This window comes from Mixophyes fleayi, chromosome 6 (genome assembly GCF_038048845.1).
Source record: "Mixophyes fleayi isolate aMixFle1 chromosome 6, aMixFle1.hap1, whole genome shotgun sequence".
Lineage (NCBI taxonomy): Eukaryota > Metazoa > Chordata > Amphibia > Anura > Limnodynastidae > Mixophyes > Mixophyes fleayi.
In genome coordinates this window covers 210,087,059-210,107,634 of record NC_134407.1, presented here as the reverse complement: position 1 = coordinate 210,107,634, position 20,576 = coordinate 210,087,059, and the positions used below count along the sequence as shown (strand labels likewise).

The window sequence follows — 20,576 nt, the reverse complement described above, 5'->3', positions numbered from 1 at the left end:
TCAGTGGCGCTATATAAATAAATGGTGATGATGATAATCTAAGTGCTCTCACCATTGAAGCCATAACCTTTACATTCATATCCTTTACCACCTGGTGCACTGGAAAGACAGATGGATATTGGGATCTCTGTGGGAGGCTGCTCTTGATCCATACACATAGATTTATAAATATGCTTCAGTAAACGTTCCACTTTGTCCAGACTAAACAATCTGGTTGACTCTTTAACTTCAACAAGAGGATATAAAACTAACACACTAGAAACTATAATTCAGGCTGATCACTTTCCAATATCTTTTTCCCTTTCAAAGTTAGTATTAGTTTTGTTTTTCTATGGTTCTTATGGAAAGGTGTAACCAAAAACTGTTATATATGTCATAAAAGTTAGAAAGAGCAGTTTCCTTCAGGTGATGCACTGACAGCCTGTAAGTGCTACTTTATTACTTGGTCACTATTCTCCTGGGAATGAGTCTAATAAAACTACTTTATTATTAATCAATGAAAATCCTTAAAAATAAGGAGACAGTAAATATTAAAACCAATATTGTGCTCTGTGTAATGTGCTTATACCAGATGGGGAGTTAAAACTCTCTTCATGTCACATTGAATTTGTATAATAACAATAGTCCTTACTGAGATATATTTGTATAAAGGTATCTTTATTAACTGTGAATCTCTTTTAATATGAATTATATTACCTAGATGTCTCCTGCTGTTTGTTGTTTCATTCTTTATCCCCAATATATATATATATATATATATATATATATATATATATATATATATATATATATATATATGTATATATGTATATATATATATATATATATATATATATATATATATGTTATTATACTGTTAAAGTAATAATTTAATTTCTTCAGTAAAAGAAACTTTAAGAATAAAATTATATCATTGTTTATTTACAAAAGAACAGCTTGCGCTGTGATAATATCACTATCAATTTCAGTCTCTGAAATCTCTGGTCTTCCACAGACCAGACAGTTACTTTTAGTACCAACAAAAGTAGGTTGTACTACAATTTACAAATGTCATATTACAATTGGCTGAGAAGGTATATAGGCGTATCTTGATCCTTTTGGCTCCCCTGGATCTTACAAGTCTTTGTTCATCACCTCTGATTAGAAACATCTGTTCTTTGAATTAACTCCTTCATTCCTGTTCATATCCCTCTCATCAGCTCACACGCAAAGATCCAAGTGACATAATAAAACCACATCAAATATAAATGATATACTAAAATAAGATAAAACAATGTAAATATTTTCATATTAATAAATTGTCTTCATCCAAAATAAAACCTCTTTAACAATACTCTTATGAAACAAGCAAAAGCTCATGCTTTATATTTAGAGGGATATAATGGCTTAATTGCCTAAGCCTGTTATATTACAGTCATATTCATAAAGCTACTATATTCCTCACTTGTAGCTACGTATCCAGATGTTCAGCTGTGTGTACAGGATTGTGAAGAGCCTATTTTTGTGTTACAAATAATCACATTCTTAAGGTTACTATGTTCCTCATTTGTAGCTACTGGTTTTCTATTTATATGAATATGAAGGCTGCTTTGTCTGAGCCTTTTATATTGTAAATGGTCACATTAGTATAACTCCTGTATTTTTCAGTTGTAATCATTTGCGTGCGTTTACTTATGTGTATGTTGGCATACATATGGGCTTGTTATATACCTTTTTCAGAGATATCTTCTCTAATATGTTTATTAAATGAGTATTCTATTCTGAGAAATCCTCTTTTCTTCCCTTTTTATGTAGACTTTTAAAACAAATTGAGTCCGGTATATTTAACTAGTTTCTTCCTTAGACAATGGAACTTGATCTGTGAACGATACTGCTTTCTACTGTATCTAATTCCATCATGGTCATCACAACATTCTAAAGCTATCTCTATTTAACTCAATAATCATTTTAATCCTCATGTATCATTTTGTGGACAGTGGCAAGAAACCAGAACCGCCAATGTGTGTGTTTTGCTAAACTTGCTTTTTCAAGTTGCCTTCCATAGATTCCTTAATCCTTCTCCCACATATAACTTATAGATATATATATATATATATATATAGCAATTTTGTTAATAGGAAAGAGCACAAAAATCCTATACTCCCTACACAGGACAATTAAACTAAGGGTCTCTATAATCCAGTTGAAGTGACAAGTTGAATTTGCTCATGTTGTTCTGCATCCAGTAGTGACAGAATATACACCCAGTTTACAGCATTGAATGGGGCCATTTTAAGAAACAATCTATATAAGCTTAGAGCATGCCTTCTTAGCTGCTGCTGAATATATTTACATTTCTGGTTAGTGAATGGCTGGCAATCCAGCAAAATGTGCAGCACAAATTGACACATATTCAAACAAAATTGCACCACAAGCTTCATGTATAGCATAATAAACAGGTTATGAAATTGTAATTATTAATGTAAAGAAAGTGATACAATGCTTGCCTCATGGTTGGAGAAATACTTTAATTAGAATTATATTCCATTGTTGAACACACAAATTTCTTCTTAAAAATAAAACAACAATCAATTTATAGTGTTTTATACAGATAGCATTACAACCAGCAAGCAAAGAAAACATGCATATATGAAACTAGAAAGCATGTAATACAACCAGCGTAAAATCAAAGTGAATCAGCGCAGAGGCATCAAGATACATACATTGAATGTGACCAAAAAATGAAAAAAAAAAAAAGAGACAGGAAAGAGAGAAATGAAGCAAGGAGCGAAAAACAAAAGCTAGATCATAGTAGAGTAGATGGGGAGGGAAGAGAGATAGAGGAAAAGATAATGGGAAAAGGACAGACTAAAGAAGAAATCAAGTCAAGTGAAAGGAGAGAGAGCCTGAAAGAACGTGAGCCATGGGTTCCAATCCTTGGTGAAAGATTTAGCTGACTTTTTGAGGATGCTGGTCATGTATACCAAACACTGGACTTGCCACACTTTATTAATAATAGCCTGGAGCGATGGTGGAGATTGCTGTCACCAGTCCAGGTGGCTGCCAACAGAATATGTCTGGCCAGCTTATTCTAAAGTCGAGTCGCCGCGGGCGCCCCCAGGGGCAGGTGAAACAATTTAGGTTCTAAAGGCACATCTATGTGAAGTACTGATTGGATCAGCTGTTTAACCTCAGCCCAAAAACTTGTCAATTTGGGACAAGTCCACCATATGTGGAGAAAATTACCTTCATGGAAGCACCCGCGCCAACAACGATCAGAAGACTCTGGAAGGATTTTATGGATCCGGGAAGGGACGTAGTACCATCGGTACAGCACCTTGTAAACATTATCTTTTATTTTAACACAGATTGAACTGGAGGCAGCGTTCTCATAGATCTCCGACCATTCCTCGCTCAAAAGAGATTCACCAAAGTCACGCTCCCAGGCCAGTTCATGTGAGTCTCTAAGGTCTGAAGTAGGTGGAGCAAGTGCATAGTACAGCATAGAGATGAGACTCTTCGTAGAAGATTGGTGAAAATAAAGATTTTTAAATGTGGTAAGGGGATGGGAGGAAAGACTGTTATAGCTGTGTGATGAAAGTGACGGAGCTGCAGGTATTGATAAAATTTTTTAGAGGGAATATGAATTCGAGATTGAATGTCAGTGAATGAAGGGAACACTGCCGTGGAGGTGAGGTCCTTTAAAAATCGGACTCCACGCGAGATCCATGGAGAGAACACTTTGGGAAAAAAGTCAGAGAAGTTAAATAAAGGTATCAATGGAGAGGGGTAGGGGGAGAGGCCAAATTTCTGAGAAGATGAGTCCCATACCACAAGGCAGTGTGAAATGATCGGATGAAGTAAAGCACCTTTTGGACGACGAGCCCCTGGAAGCCAGAGGAGAGAAGATGGGGAGAGCATACCTAGACTTTCAGCATCAATATCAACCCAGACTCTGGAGGGTGCTAAACTGCACCATAAAACACATTGACCAAGTTGGGCGGAGAGGTAGTAGCGTCAGAAATCAGGAATTCCCAATCCCACTCCCCGCGAAGGCCTCTGTAGCAGCTTAAAACGGACCAGATAAATTTGGACATGTGAAAGTGGAGGAACTTGAAAACATAAAGGGGAACTCGTATGGGGAGTGTCTGAAAGAGATAAAGGAGTCTAGGACGGATATTCATCTTGACCGCATTAATATGACCTATCCAAGAAATATATAATTGTAACCATGCAGTGAGATCTGACTTGATCGAGAATGCGAGGAAAATTATCCTGAAAAAGCTGGTGGAGATGTTTAGAGAGAAATACTCCAATATACTTAATTTTTTGAAGACGCCAGTTGAATGGGACGGAACCTGCCAGTAACTTCTGTCCTATCAGTGTTAATCTTATATCCCGAGAAGTGGCCGTAGAGGTCAAGTTCATCCAAGAGAGGGGGAACGGAAGAAGTCCGGTTAGCAATAGTCAACAGAACGTCATCTGCGTATAATGCTATCCTACGAGAGGAACTACCCACCGGAATACCTGCTATCTGTTGATTAGCCCAGATCCTGACTGCTAGCGGCTCTATAATAAGGGCGAAAATGAGTGGGGAGAGGGGGCAGCCCTGCCGTGTGCCATTGGAAATATTAAAAGGAGACGAGGTCAGACCATTTGCTGAAATTGTGGCCAACGGGGAGCGGCACAGGGCTGAGATGCCAGTTAAAAATTTACCAGAGAACCCCACCGTTCCCAACACCCCGCCCATAAATGACCAGGAAATGCCATCAAACGCTTTCTCAGCGGTCGAGCGACATAAGCAGGGAGGGGAGCTTACCACTGTGAATTGAATTAATCAAGTCAATTACTCTCCTAGTATTGTCGGGGGCTTGGCACCTTGGAATAAAACCCACCTTGTCAGGATGAACAAGGGAAGGAAGAAGGGGGTTTAATCTGGAGGCCATGGGGGAGCCCCGCTGGGAGGAGGAAGGGGAAGAGTCACATTAAAGCCACCACCCATTATCACATAAGCCCGTGCCAACCGCTCAATGCATTTAAAAAGTCTGATAAAAATAACTTCTGCTTCTGGTTAGGGGCATAGACCGAAACCAGAGTTACAGGGGCAGATAGGAGGGTACCTCCCACCAATATGAAGCGGGCCTCCGGATTTACGTAGGTATGAGTTCAAGAAGGGGACCTTGCTGTGGATCAAAATAGCCACTCCCCGCTTCTTGCAGTCTGCCGAGGCAAAGAAAGTCTGAGAAAACTGCTTACCCTGGAGCTGTGAATGGACTCCAGTGAAGTGCGTCTCCTGGAGAAAAACAATATCTGCTTTTTCTCTCCTACAGGCTCCCAATAGCATTGTGCGCTTACGAGGGGTATTGAGTCCATTGACATTGATCAAGAAGATTTTTAGGACCATGGCTCTGGAAGGATGCTAAGTCTCTGCAGCTTGACTAGTAATGGAGTAAAAAAAGGTAAGTAATTAATCCGTCCTTGAGAGAAAAGGAGAGATAAGAAAAGAGGCAAAGAGAGAAAGTCATGAGCAAAAGAAGGGGAAGGAAAAGAAGAGAAAAGCCCAAATGGGTGCGAACCCTGTACGAAAAGAACCCAGAAGGGGTTCAGTACCATAGCGAAGTTCAAATACAAATGGAAATAGACAATATCGAAGGGTGCGTGGTGGGTGGTCCTGTGTAAAGAATGGAATAAGATCAGGAATGTAGACCCACAAAAGAGTCATAACATAGAATTATAGCAATATTAACTAACCAATAAACAGCGTGCGTAAACCAACATATTAGCACTAAAACTTTAGAATTCTATACATTTAGCGGAAAAAGGAAGGGGGGAGAGGAAAGGGGGGTGAATGGGGGGAAGGGGGGGCAGGGATCTCCTCTCCATGGAAAAATCGATGGAGATCATATCAGCAGCAAGTTAAACCAATTTAAGCACAATAGTAGATATATACCATTATAAACATACCAGTGAACTAGTAATATGGAGAAACTAATGTAACTATAGGCAAAAACAACAAGGAGCTCAGGGCTCCAACCAGTGTAGGTAGTCCACCTGTGAAGACAAAACATATGCAAAGCAAATACCAAGTGACAATAACAGACACATCATGGTGGTGTAACGTCTCAGGCTTTGCGACGGGAGGAACGGGACCAGTCTGGCTGCAGGGGTGCTGATTGTTGGGCCTTCTGAGAGCTGGGCTGCGAGGCAGACATCACAGAAAGAATGTCCAATTTAACCAGTAAGTCCTGTCCTTGATCCAGCATTTTGATGAAGTGGGAGGAGTTGGCTGCAAACACCTGAAGTTGGAACGGAAAGCACCAACGATACCGAATACTATGCTGTTGTAAGATCCTAGTAACTGGCTGTAGATCCCTCCGTTTCTGAATCGTGGAGGGAGCGAGGTCCTGATATAGCTGAATATCCATATTCCGTAAGGAGTAACAGGTAGATCTCTAGTAGCAGACAGAATACGGTCCTTTGTGCGAAAATAATGCAAGCCGACAATAATGTCTCGAGGAGGTAGACCATTGGCAGGATGAGCCCTCAGGGCCCTGTGGTCGTGATCCATTAGACAGTCAGTAAGCTCCGGAAGAATCTGTACAAAAAAGCCTTTGAGAAAGGCCTGAAGGTCCTCCGGGGAGACTTCTTCAGCAACATTGCGGATTTGAATATTGTTGAGGTGGGACCGGTTCTCAGAATCCTTCTGCTTCTCCTTCAAGACCTTAACTTCATTACGGAGACGGGAAAGTTCGTTGTTGATCGTAGTTTGAGAGCGGCAAAGGTTGTCTATTTTTGTCTCCAGTGTCACCGTTCTGTTGCCCAGTGAAGTTAGGTCAGTTTTGAAATCGCTGCCAACTTTAGAAAATTCTTGATAGAATGTTTGTTTAACCCCTTCCAAGAGATTGGTCATCACTCCTTGAATCTGAGGGTCCAACTCAACTTCAGGGAGCTGGACGTTTCTATGCGAGTTGAGTGAGAAGAAGGTTTATTCTTTGATACCAAAAAATTTGCAAAAGACCCAGAGGTCACTTTCTCTGGTTTATTAGACATAATGAAGTGACTGAGAACCGTCAGCCTGTTGAGAAGGGTGAGTAAGGCAGGAAAAGGCTGGGGAGAGGAAGGGGGCAAATGGAAAGCCACACACTTACATTGGCTAGTATGAGAAGGGTCTTCTCTGGTCCAGTGTGATTGGAGGAGATCACATACTCAAAATTAACGGCAAGTAACTGAGAGTCAGTGCCAACAATAAGGATCCCACCAGGCTGTAGAACGTAGGTCCTCTGACCCTATTGTAATCGTTCCTCTCTGTGATTGGTGGCGTCTATGTGAATGAAGCAGTGACAGATGGTAGGTAAGCCAGCAATAGAGAAGCGTGGCAACAGCGCTGTCAGATGTAAATCATAGAAGAGGCCACTTATCAGTGATCCAGGCGGGTTGTCAAAACACTCCAGACCGCAGCTTCCCTTGTAGCCAGGCCCAGGTTGGAATATGCAGAGAGACTTTTCAACGTGTCTATGATGACAAGTAAATGCAGGCTGACCACCAAGGCGCACAAACCAACAGGTGAAGACCCTTCAGTGCGATAGGTCGCCCAGCTCTCAGGGGAATTTTAACTTGACTCTCCTTCCAGCAAGCACTCAATCTCTGCTGCTGCCTACATACGTGGGAGCAGATATATGGGGATCCGAATGCAATGGCGCCACCTGCAGGAAACGCCAGGAAGTTAACCAGATGTGTGATGCCGGAAATGAAGCAGAGTAATGGTGACCAAGACTTCCGGTATCGCTGGGATGAGAAAGCTGACAAAGGTGATGTGTCCACAGTCTTCTCCGAAGCGTCACTCATCCGGCCACAGGAATCCCAGGTAAGTGTCTTCAACAGCTTGGAAACCTGAGACCGTTCCAGGGATACTAGGGTCCTGCCACGTCCCCCGCACAGCCACCCACAGCCGAACAAAGAAGGCGGCGAATGTGATAAGCCACCCTGTATTGGAAGCTCCGTTTTAAATTGGCAGCAGTAGCGTGATTCATTTTGCGCCAGAGTGTCTGCCTTACCGGAAGTCCCAGAACCGAGGGTTGCGAGCGTGAGGGAGCCAGCAATAAGGGGGACTCATGAAGATCGATTCAGTAAACGATATTAAAGCACCCCATTGCAGTGGCAATGGACTCCTCTAACTCAATAGCTTGTAGAAAGCAAAATAGAGCTTGGGGACCCGGAATTAACCAGGATATTTTAGTGGAAAGGAGAGAGCTGCTCTAATATGCGACTGCACAGTATGGTGGTTCAATTGTATGATGTTATAAGACGCAGATTTCTGTGAAAACAATTCCCATAATCAGAATATGTAAATGGCTTCCCACTTGTGTCAATTCTCTGATGTTCAACGGGATATTATTTTCATGCAAAATATTTCCCCATATACAAAACAGGAAAATTACTTTTCACCAGCGCGAGTGTTATGGTGCATAGCAAGAGTTGATTTTTCTGCAAGAATTTTCCACATTAACAACATAAAAATGTCTTTTCACCTGTGCGAATTCTTTGATGATTATCAAGAGCATGTTTTTGTGTTCACCATTTCCCACATTCAGGACATAAGAGTGGATTTTCACCTATTTGAATTACTTTTGATTGGTGTGTATTTTCTGATGCTTGATGAGAATGGATTTATCTGAAAAACAGTTCCCACATTCAGAACATGAAAATGGTTTCTCACCTGTGTGAGTTCTGTGATGTTTAACAAGATGTGATTTTTCTGCAAAATGTTTCCCACATTCAGAACACAGAAATGACTTTTCACCTGTGTGAGTTTTATGGTGTTTACGAAGAGCTGATCTTTCTGCAAAGCATTTTCCACATTCCGAACATGAAAATGGCTTTTCACCTGTATGAATCCTTTGATGATTAACAAGAGGTTGTTTCCACGTAAAACATTTCCCACAATCAGGACATGGATATAGTTTTTCACCTGTGTGAATTCTTTGATGATACACAAGATAACGTTTCCGTGTAAAACATTTTCCACATTCTGAACATGGCAATGGCTTTTGTTTGGTGTGTATTTTCTGATGACTGATGAGAACAAATTTATTTGAAAAACATTTCCCACAATCCGGACACGAAAATGGTCTCTCACCTGTGTGAATCTTTTGATGAGAAACAAGATTTTGTTTATGTGTAAAACACTTTCCACATTCAGGACATGGAAATGGTTTCTCACCTGTGTGAATCCTTTGATGACTAACAAGACTTTGTTTCTGTGTAAAACATTTTCCACATTCAGGACATGAAAATGGTTTTTCACCTGTATGAATCCTTTGATGATTAGCAAGAGGTTGTTTCTGCGTAAAACATTTCCCACAATCAGGACATGGATATAGTTTTTCACCTGTATGAATCCTTTGATGATACACAAGATCACGTTTCCTTCTAAAATATTTTCCACACTCAGAACATGGAAATGGATTTTTATCAGTGTGAATTTTCTGATGATTGATGAGAACGGATTTATATGAAAAACATTTCCCACAATCAGAACATGGAAATGGTCTCTCACCTGTGTGACCCATTTGATGAGAAACAAGATGTTGTTTCTGAGTAAAACATTTTCCACATTCAGGACATGGAAACGGCTTACGATCGCTGTGCATTTTCTGATGATTGCTGAGAACAAATCTATTTGAAAAACATTTTCCACAATCAGGACACGAAAATGGTTTCTCACCTGTGTGAATCTTTTGATGAGAAACAAGATTTTGCTTATGTGTAAAACATTTTCCGCATTCAGAACATGGAAATGGTTTCTCACCTGTGTGAATCCTTTGATGACTAACAAGATGTTGTTTCTGTTTAAAACATTTTCCACATTCAGAACATGAAAATGGTTTTTCACCTGTGTGAATTCTTTGATGACTAACAAGAGGTTGTTTCTGCGTAAAACATTTCCCACAATCAGGGCATGGATATAGTTTTTCACCTGTGTGAGTTCCGCGATGTTGAACAAGATGTGATTTTTGTGCAAAATATTTCCCACAGTCAGTACATGGAAATGACTTGTCACCTGTGCAAATCTTTTGATGAGAAAAGAGACCTTCTGTCTGTGCATTATGTATAATAGTATCTGCATTACCAGGAAAACATCTTTCATTCATTTCAGAAGGTTCAGATGATTTATCTGCACTGTCAGTTACTGGTAGGGTAATGGTATTTGCTCTTCGAGAATTTTCCATAACCTCATCTTCCATTTCACAGTCTTGAGATAAAATGGGATGTACGGCTGAGGTATTCCTGCTGTTGTGTCCATCTGTTGGAAGTAAAATATACAATGAATGGTGTCACAAAACAAGTTTTCTAAGTGTGTATCTTCGGGTGTGAGCTTCCATATGAATGTCTGTGTGTAAAATAACTTGAAGTTTAGTACCTGTCTGCAGTAAGTTAGAGCATTAAACATGGGGAAGATATATGTCAGCACCCAGCCTCATCTATAGTGCCAGGTAGCTGTACAGCTGAACAATACAGTTGAGGCCAAGTGCCATCTTTTGTCCTGTTTGCTTACAAGTATTGCTTAATATTGTATTATCTGTAGTGTAGTCAACCTGTAAACAGTCATTTCAATGTATGCAAAAAAAGCATTTTAGCCTCCATCTCTGTAAAGCTGATGATTCTAACATCCCAGCGTTAGTTAGCTCATAGATGTGACTTTAGAACTTCCAAGATACGGAGACCATGAATATTTGGTTGTGAAAACATGTTTTGGCCAAAATATGGATGAACACCTGATACGCTCTTGTTATATACAGTCACACTGATAAGGACAGGCTCAGATAACTGTGTGTTTTTTGTATCCAGTTAGAGCATTAGAACCTTCAGTCAACTGTTAGATGTTATAAATTACAGCTAGTCCACTAGGGAGCTTATCTACCAACCCCTTTAAAGATCACACACTCTGTCCAAATATATGCTATCTTACTCTCAGTGCCCTGTCACTTTAGAAAGCCTACTGTCAATTAGGCATGTAGAGAGCTGTAGAACCTATATTAGGATCTTATTTTAGTGTGCACTTTTACTGTGATCGCCCTGTCATCTAGTGGTCAACTCTGCATATACAGTGCCCCTTCTATATTTATAATTGTAACTTACAGAAAAACTGTTTTCTCCCTTTATTGAAAACTCTAGACCTCCCTATGGGGATGTACCCGATTTGAGCTACCACCCTGACTACCACCCTAAGCATAAACATGCTATTCCCAGATATAAAGTGATGTACTTATTCTCTTCCATGAACCTGTTCAAGACTCTAGGCTAGGCATAATGCCTATAACGCTCTACCTATATTAACTTAGATTAACTGTTTTTTCTGTGGATCTTTGTTGCTTTTCGCCTACATGGCTTGTAGTGGGCGCAATGGGCCCTAAGAAGATTAAATAATCTAAACTGGCTCCCAAGCGCCCCTTCTTCAAGCCCCAAAGGATGGGATCTCCGCCCCACGACACATTCTGGGTTTGCTGGTGCTCAATCGGAGCCTTCTTTCCCTACAAATACACTATCGCAGATTGATCCGGATGCTCCGATCACCTTTAAATCTATGCAATAGTTACTTGCTACCCTAAAGTCTGACCTACTTTCTAAAATGCGATCCTCTCTCAAGGCCAATCAATCTGATGTGGCAAAATTGGGTAGGGAAGGACATGTCATTGATAGACTAAAATTGAGGAGATGGTGATCTCTTGCAAGTACCTCCTTACTTCTCAAAAACAACTAGAGTCCAAAGTATGTATGCTGAAAGACATGTGGGCGGACCTGGTGGATAGGTCCCACCGGAACAACACTAAGATACGGGGGATTCCAAAACAAGTCTCCAATGTTGTCCTTCTGCCTTTTGTCAAGGATCTATTCTGCAAGATTCTACCTGCAGCCTCTGACCAAGACCTGCTCGTAGAACGCACGTACAGGTTACCTAGGGCACGGGCTAGTCTGGATACACTGCCTAGAGATACTCTAATTTTACTACACTTTATTTTATATAAAGGAGCATATCCTGCGAGCAGCACGAGAGGCTGAAGGTTGAGATATTCTTCAAGACCTTCAACTGTTTCCAGACTTCTCATTAGCCGCAGTGGCTAAACGTCGCTCCTTCCAGCCGGTCAAGAAGATTCTGCGAGACAGCATCATCCCTTATCGGTGGGGATTTCCGGTCAAACTGCTGGTTCATAGGAACAATTCTATGCATGTTTTCTATTCGGTGGAGAAGGGGACCAAGATTCTGATAACTTGGAATCTCCTGTCTTATCCACTGGATCCCATGGCCCAGACAATCTGTTCTTCCATCCTGAGTATGGTTAAGTTTCTATCTATTACTGCTCGGGGTTTAAGCTCACCGAATAAACGCAGGATTGCTCTAACTTCCTTTTATAAAGCTGGGGCGGATGTTGTTGCCTTTCAGGAGACACACTTTGCGGCTCGGGCCCCTCCTGTCTTTAAAGACCACCATTACTCTACTTGTTTTACCGTCAATGGTCTCCAGAAACGCAATGGAGTAGCCCTGTTAGTTAGTTTCTGTAGTTCTTTTCAATTTTCCTTAAAAGTCAAGGATAAAAAGGCAGGTTTCTAATAGTAATTGATACTTTGGGTGATAAGAGGGTCGGACTAGTTTCCCTGTATGCACCCAACTACAGGCAGATCCAATTCCTGAAATCTACATTGGCATTAAAAGCATAAAGGGGGTAGTTTGATAGACATGGGAGAGTTTAACCTGGTGGTGAACCAGAGACTAGACAGGTCTACCAGGGACCGCCAGTCATCAACCTGCACCCCACTGGGCCCCTCACTGGCTTTCGGGAGACTCCTAGTGGAGCATGGTATCTACGATGCCTGGCTGTCCCAGATGAGAGGCATTACACATATATCTGTTCTAAACATAACACGTGTTCTAGGATTGATCTTATTCTCTCTGATAAATGGGTATTGCAGAATACGTTTAAAGCTCAGATCTTCCCCATGACGTGGTCTGAACATGCTCCAGTGGTTTGGACCTGGAAGACAGTGTGCCCGGTCCCTCCCCCACGTCAGTGGCATCTACCAACTTATCTATTATCCTCTCTGGAGGCTAAGCTAGCGATTAAGGAGGCCCTCCTTCTGTTTATTCAAACCAATGACCCTAGAGAGACCTTCATTTTCAGCTATTGGTGCACGCTTAAAGTGGTCGTTCCGAGTGGTGGCCATTCAGGTTACTTCATGGATCTAGAAGGCAAATTTGCACCACCAGCAGGAATTGGAGACCAAAATCATGCTTCTGGAATCCCAGAATAAGACCCACCCTTCCAAGTCCCTTAAGTCAGAAATTTCCTAGGTGAGATCAAGTCGATTATAGGTCCAGATGGTGTCAAATGTTCTAACCCCCACGATATAGTTGACATTTTAGCTTCTCTTTATACTGGGTTGTACAATTTGAAAAATGCCGCCGCTACCCACCAGCCAAATATGGCAGATATTTCCTCCTTCCTTGAAGGGCTTCCCCTCACCTCCATTGATTTGGCTACAAGGAAGAAGTTAGATGCCCCCTGGTCTCAAGAGGAGATCCGGTGAATCATTAGTCATCTCCTTAAAGATAAAGCACCAGGTCCTGACGGCTATATAAATAACTTTTTTGTTACATTTAAAGAAGATTTGCTGTTTATACTGGAGCAGTTGTATAATGTGGGTACTACAAGGGGGAATTTTCCGACCGAAATCCGACATAATAGTTATTCCCAAACCGAGCAAGGACTTAAATTATAGGTCAACTGTTTTTTTAAATGCGAATGTTAATTTGTTGTTATTCTGGTGTTGATACACCTAGACCAAGTGGGGTATGTCAAGTGATGACGGGCCACTGACAATTCAAGACACATTTTCAATCTGATAGAACATATCCATAACACAAACGGTGTAATGCTGCTTCTCTCATTAGATGCTGAAAAGGCGTTCGACAGACTCCACTGCTCTTACATGATGAGGATTATTGAACGGTTTGGGTTTAGTGGGGCGATTCTGCAGTATATTTTGGCACCATACACGGGGCCCTGTGCCCGGGTGATCAGTGATGGCTTTCTCTCTGCTAATTTCCCTATCTCAAATAAACCCCTCAAGGATGCCCTCTGTCCCCTCTTATATATCTTTTGGCGATCAAACCACTCACTGTTAGAGTGAGGCTCTCCCAAGAGTGTGGGGGTATAGTTATGGGAGGAGTATCACATAAACTATGTTTGTTTACCGATGAAATCCTGTTGTTTGTCACTGACCCGGAGACCTTGTTGCCGGCCGTCCACAGTATTTTATCTCAGTTTAGCCTCTCTCTATAAGTTTAACACATCCAAGACACAGGCTCTTCCAAATAACAAACCCTTGGAAAGCTTTCAGAGCCTTAAAGGCAAGTTTGCCTAAATGTGGAAATCCACAGATCTCCCCTATTTATGTATTCCAGCGTTGGCTAACCTGTGACACTCCAGGTGTTATGAAACTACAAATCCCAGCATAACGTTCCAGCAATAAGCTGCTATATATTGGCAAAGCATGCTGGGACTTGTAGTTTCACAACACCTGGAGTGTCACAGTTTAGCCAACACTGAGGTATTCAAATAACTCCACACTTGGAGATCATTATTGACAAAAACTTTTCATTGCTCCTGCTACAGCTCTCAGCTCTGACTGTTTCATGGATGTTTGCTCCTCCCAAAACTGCTGTATTTGTTTCGTATGCTCCCGTTGCGATTTGCAGCTAGGTTACAGACTAAATTGACAGCTGTCATGAACACCTATGTGTGGAAGTAGAAATTACCCTGTGTGTATGACTTTAGGGAAATTGCAGGGGGGGTTTAATTTGCCCGATATGTTGAAATACCACGATCCATGATTATTGTCTCAGATGTGTGACTGGTCTCTTGTCGGGTCAGAAGCCCTGGGTGGATGTGGAGAAAGCTTACAACTTAGATTATCCCTTAGCGGATCTGTTTTGGGTCCCTGTAGACTGGAGACCTAAGAGATTAATTGTGAAACAGTTTAGTCATTAACGAATTTCAAATTAATTGAGCCTTTATTTGGAATGTTTTAAGTTGATTGGGGGACAGGACCGTAGTTCATGGAAATGGAACAACTGGATGGACTGCCCACCAGTGTCATCCTAGTAAACAACTGTTGTGAGAGCTGGTGCTGGGCACAGTGTGCAACTGTGACTTCTGCATTATGTATGGGGAAAATCTATATTTTATGGGTTTCGCTCCCCAGGAGAGAGCATAGAGAAACGCCATATGCTGTATGTAACTGCTCTGACTACATGACAGTCAGTCCACATACTGATCTAAGCTCTCTGCTGGGTGACCTACTACCTACATCCCAGTACATGAGGTGGAGGAGCTGAATGAAGGAGCTCACACACTGGGCAGATACTTTGTCCTAATTAGTATGTAGTGACAGAGGAGGGCGCAGAATAAGAGATTGTTGTATGGACAGAACATGGAGAAGAATTGAGTCTGTTCTGTATATAATAGTTATTACTCACCTGTGCTGGTATCTGTAGGAATGTCCTCCGTACCCAGCTCATCACCCCTCACATACGTCTTTTCTCCACCATCAATGTGGGTTACATGAATTCCCTCTCCCTCCTCTCTATCTTCATCCTTAACATGTATCAGGTTTTCATCCTAAATAGCACACACAATAAAATCACATTATAATAATATCTGACTATAAATAACACTCATATCTGATGAAATAGCTATTGTGAAGAAACGCGTCAGAATAAACACTCTTTTTACAATGCAAGGGGTGCAAACTAGTATTCTGTTTTGCACATAAGTTAAATACTGACTGTTTTTTCATGTAACACACAAATATCAACTTTAAATTTCAGTGTACAAATAAGCCATCAAGTATTTGTGTGTTACATGAAAAAACAGTCAGTATTTAACTTATGTGCAAAACAGAATACTAGTTTCCACCCCTTGCATTGTAACATGGTTTTGTCCAGGAGACTGAAATAAGAAGTTTCTTAAGTTAAGATCCTTAATGAATCAGGCCCATTGTTCTTATCCTATTGTACAGATGTTTCCTTTCAGTTATATATTTTTCAAATAATATATTAATTTGTTAGTGTTCCTTGTTATAATATGTATATATCTCTTACATTGATTGTTGTGGTAAATCCTGGCTAGGGCAGAGTATCCGCAGGGAAACAGGAGCCGGTCGGCTAATGTGCGACACAGACACTATAACCGGCTAATCCCTTCCTGCCTTAAATACAGTAAGGAGCCAATCACAATGCACGGCACCAGCCCACCAAATCAGCCACAACAGGCTGATAATTAAACACCAGCTATTGCGCACGTTTCCTGGCTGTCAAACTCCTAGCCGGACGCAGCAGTGATGAGAAGATTGTCCTGGTCGTCCTGGCCATGGTCCGGACGCTGCAGCAGGACGGTAGGCCCAGGAACAGCTGGGACACGGCCACAGACAGATCCAGCCGGGTCGTCACGACTAGAACTGCGGCTCGTGACACTTTAATGTGTCTGAATCATCTTTCATCCCTACAGCCCTTGTCATAATGAGTGATTGTGAATGGTTACATTCCTTTCATTTTCTTAAACATTAATTCTCATTTTATATTTTAATATTTCAAAATATTTTAGATGAAAATAAAGTTTTTAAGACGAATAAATAAAATAATACGTTTTAGATGTATGTGATCATTTCTTCAGTGCACCATGAAATATCAACCCTTCTATTTCGTGACGGTTATATTCCCAGAGGTTTTGCACTAAGAGACCAAGTACATGAATTATTAATGCATTAATTACTTTAAAGAAAAAGAAATCTAAATTATTGGTGCTGTCAGTAAATTGTGAGATTACAACATTTGACTCATTTCTTGTAAGATTTTAAAATGAGAATATTATTGAGTGAGTAATCTGTATGTATTTGAGTTGCAGACGCTGTATATACAAGTTATCTGCCCTGCAGCTGAAGAGACGGTGGACAGAGGACATGGGTATATAACACCATTACTTATACAGAGAGACTGTGACACATACAACAGAAACAGCAGAGACAAGTAGGGAGAATCATAAATTAAGTAGAGTATACGAGAAACATACAAGACCTATGAAATATATTACAGTTTCCATATTCATGAATCCCACAAATATGTCTTTTAGAGATGACTGATGACCACGGTGACATGGATGTCCCCCACCAATATAAAGTCACTAACAGATGGAGTGGGCTGGAGAGAAATGGCTCATACACAATTTATGTGACTGGGTGACACCAATACAGCGTCTTATTAATCTCAAGTAAACTTGTTCCATTTAGACAGAGTCAGGACGGCCCATTTCTTCTTATATCGGAGCCATGTCTTGAACGCCCATAAACTTGTTTATTCTCTCCCTCTATTTACACTTACTCTGGTTGCCAGAGAATCATGAATTCGCTTTGATAGACCTATAGTACTATGTACTAACGCAGGCCTGTCCAACCTGCGGCCCTCCAGATGTTGTGAAACTACAAGTCCCAGCATTCCCTTCTAGCTATCAACTGGTTGTCTACCAGCAAAGCATACTGGGGCTTGTAGTTTCACAACACCTGGAGGGCCGCAGGTTGGACAGGCCTGTACTAACGTGTGAAAGTTTGTATTAGTGTCATCTGTGTCTAATGTTATGGTTGTTATGTTGTAAATACATTGCTCATTTTTTCGCACTCATAAAATGCAAAAACAAAATAAACATAAGAACCTGACATCAGTTTTATTATTAGAACTGCTAATTATATGTACCTGAAATTCATGTGGGATATTTCCCTCTTCCGCTCCATAAAGAGGACTTGGACATCTCTCTGATACATTTCCATTATCGGATCCATCTGTAGGAGGTGAACACACAGGGACTGACCACATGATTTATATAGGATATATCAGAGTATGTGTATATCTAGTTAGGTCTCTTACCCAGTGATGTGAGAGGCCGGTGATTCTCCATCATGACGTCCTTGTACAGATCCTTGTGTCCCTCTAAATACTCCCACTCCTCCATGGAGAAATAGACAGTGACATCCTGACACCTTATAGGAACCTGACACACACAATGATACAGTCATCACCCAGACACATCCCCTGGTGTTACTGTATAATGTCCCATTCCCAGCAGTCACCTCTCCAGTCAGCAGCTGAATGATCTTGTTGGTGAGTTCTAGAATCCTCTGGTCATTGTTTCTCTCATGTATCAGTGAGTGAGGTGGAGGTTCCATGATGGGGCTCTGGGTCCTGCTCCATCCTCCTGACACATGGGAGCTGATGCTGGATGACACATGATTACTGGACTCCTTCCTCACTACTGTGTAATCCTGTGTAATGTGAGAGACAGTAGAAAGTATCACTATACTTGAGGTTCAGTGAAAGTCTGAAACTAGTAGAAGACCTATATGACACCTTGATCTGGGTATTTCTAGAAATGATTTATAGGAGACATGTATGTAGGTGAAGAAAATAATATTCAGTAAAGAAAATACCATAAAATTACTTGTCTGATAGAAACTGTCTGAAATCCTCACTCTACGCTCTTCCTCAACATGACCCCTTGACTCTGTTCCCTCCAAACTTCTCCGCTCCCTCTCCTCCAATGTCTTCACCTTGCTCACCTCTTAAACCTTTCTCTCCCCACTGGTGTCTTCCCCTCCACCTTCAAACATGTTCTCATCACCCCTATTCTCAATAAATCTTTCATTAACCAATCCCCTCTCTCAAACTACCTCCCCATTTCTTTGCTCCCCTTTGCTTTTAAATGTTAACCCCACTCCCGCCACCTGGACACTCCACTCTGCCTCACACCCTTGCCTCTCCTCACCTCCTCACACACTCACCTCCAAAGACTTCTCCTGTGCTGCTCCCCACCATTGTAACTCTTTACCTCCCTGAACCTACAATCCTTTAAATGGTCCTTCAGAACTCACCTCTTCCTGCTCACCTATCCAACCCCCACTTCACCATCTTGTCCACCACCTGGTCTTCCTTTGCCCACTATTTCCAAATTATTCCAGTTGCTCCTACTCTCTCACCTCCGCTCCTTCTAGAATGTAAGCTCTCAGGGGCAGGATCCTCTTTCCCTATTGTCTCATGTTTTCCTACTGTCCATCTTCCTCATATGTCCTTGTCATGTCTTTTACTGTCCCTACAGTTTTATACTCGCACTCACTTATGCTCCTTAGGTGTAACTGTTTCCATGTATTTGTGATCTTGCTCACTGTAGTTATGTGTTATTTATATTGGTACAATTGTCTGGAGCTACAGAACCTGTGGCACCATATAACTAAATAATAATAAATAATAACAGTACATCTGGTGCTATCACTTTCTTTGTTAGTGCCACATCTTCTACCCCGGACAATACTCAATATTAATTCTCTGAGGAGTTCAAGAGACAATAGAGATTTCAGTGTGATATTCCCAGATCCCCTCACCTCTCCAGTCAGCAGAGAGATGATCTCCAGGGTGAGATTAAATATCCTCTCAGTCATGTGACTCCTGTCCTTGTCCATCATGAAGACTCTGGGAATGGGCAGACCGTGGCAGTGAGCTCTGTAGGTAAAACATTGATATAATTTCTTTGTTTTAAATATAGCATAGCCTAACACCTGCAGCTTACTGAACATTTGAATAATTGTAAATAATTGGAATTTAGAAAGCTAAAAAATAGTCTATAACCAGGGACTGATAGTATTAGTATATACCTGTGATCTGATAGCATCTGAATAAATGTGTACTGATAACAGTAGTCATTACATGAAGACTGACAACACTAAGCTACAGTACACATTATAGGACCTCTGCAGTGTACAATGTAGTGTTATAGTACTCCTTCCCTGCACTCTCACCTGACTCCCCTCTGCCTGGTCTCCCAGCACTGTCACCACTACTCCTTCCCTGCACTCTCACCTGACTCCCCTCTGCCTGGTCTCCCAGCACTGTCTCCACTACTCCTTCCCTGCACTCTCACCTGACTCCCCTCTGCCTGGTCTCCCAGCACTGTCACCACTACTCCTTCCCTGCACCCTCACCTGACTCCCCTTTGTCTGGTCTCCCAGCACTGTCTCCACTACTCCTTCCCTGCACCCTCACCTGACTCCCCTCTGTCTGGTCTCCCAGCACTGTCTCCACTACTCCTTCCCTGCACCCTCACCTGACTCCCCTCTGCCTGGTCTCCCAGCACTGTCACCACTACTCCTTCCCTGCAATCTCACCTGACTCCCCTCTGCCTGGTCTCCCAGCCCTGTCTCCACTACTCCTTCCCTGCAATCTCACCTGACTCCCCTCTGTCTGGTCTCCCAGCACTGTCACCACTACTCCTTTCCTGCACTCTCACCTGACTGCCCTCTGCCTGGTCTCCCAGCACTGTCACCACTACTCCTTCCCTGCACCCTCACCTGACTCCCCTCTGCCTGGTCTCCCAGCACTGTCACCACTACTCCTTCCCTGCACTCTCACCTGACTCCCCTCTGTCTGGTCTCCCAGCACTGTCACCACTACTCCTTCCCTGCACCCTCACCTGACTCCCCTCTGTCTGGTCTCCCAGCAC

At 41.8% G+C, this 20,576-nt stretch overlaps 1 protein-coding gene and 1 pseudogene across 1 annotated transcript in view; both read right to left on the bottom strand.

Moving 5' to 3' along the window:
- The window catches only part of LOC142160026 (uncharacterized), a 64,436-nt pseudogene that overhangs the window by 40,926 nt on the left and 2,934 nt on the right, over positions 1–20,576 (bottom strand).
- The window catches only part of LOC142160612 (uncharacterized), a 53,209-nt gene continuing 38,476 nt past the window's right edge, over positions 5,844–20,576 (bottom strand). Inside the window, exons 8-13 of the mRNA XM_075215476.1 lie at positions 19,462–19,579; positions 18,157–18,348; positions 17,954–18,077; positions 17,783–17,868; positions 15,515–15,656; positions 5,844–10,282 (exon numbers count right to left, since the gene is read on the bottom strand). Of these exons, the coding sequence (XP_075071577.1) occupies positions 8,601–10,282; positions 15,515–15,656; positions 17,783–17,868; positions 17,954–18,077; positions 18,157–18,348; positions 19,462–19,579 (2,344 nt within the window). The 3' untranslated portion in view covers positions 5,844–8,600. The remainder of the gene's footprint in view (positions 10,283–15,514; positions 15,657–17,782; positions 17,869–17,953; positions 18,078–18,156; positions 18,349–19,461; positions 19,580–20,576) is intronic.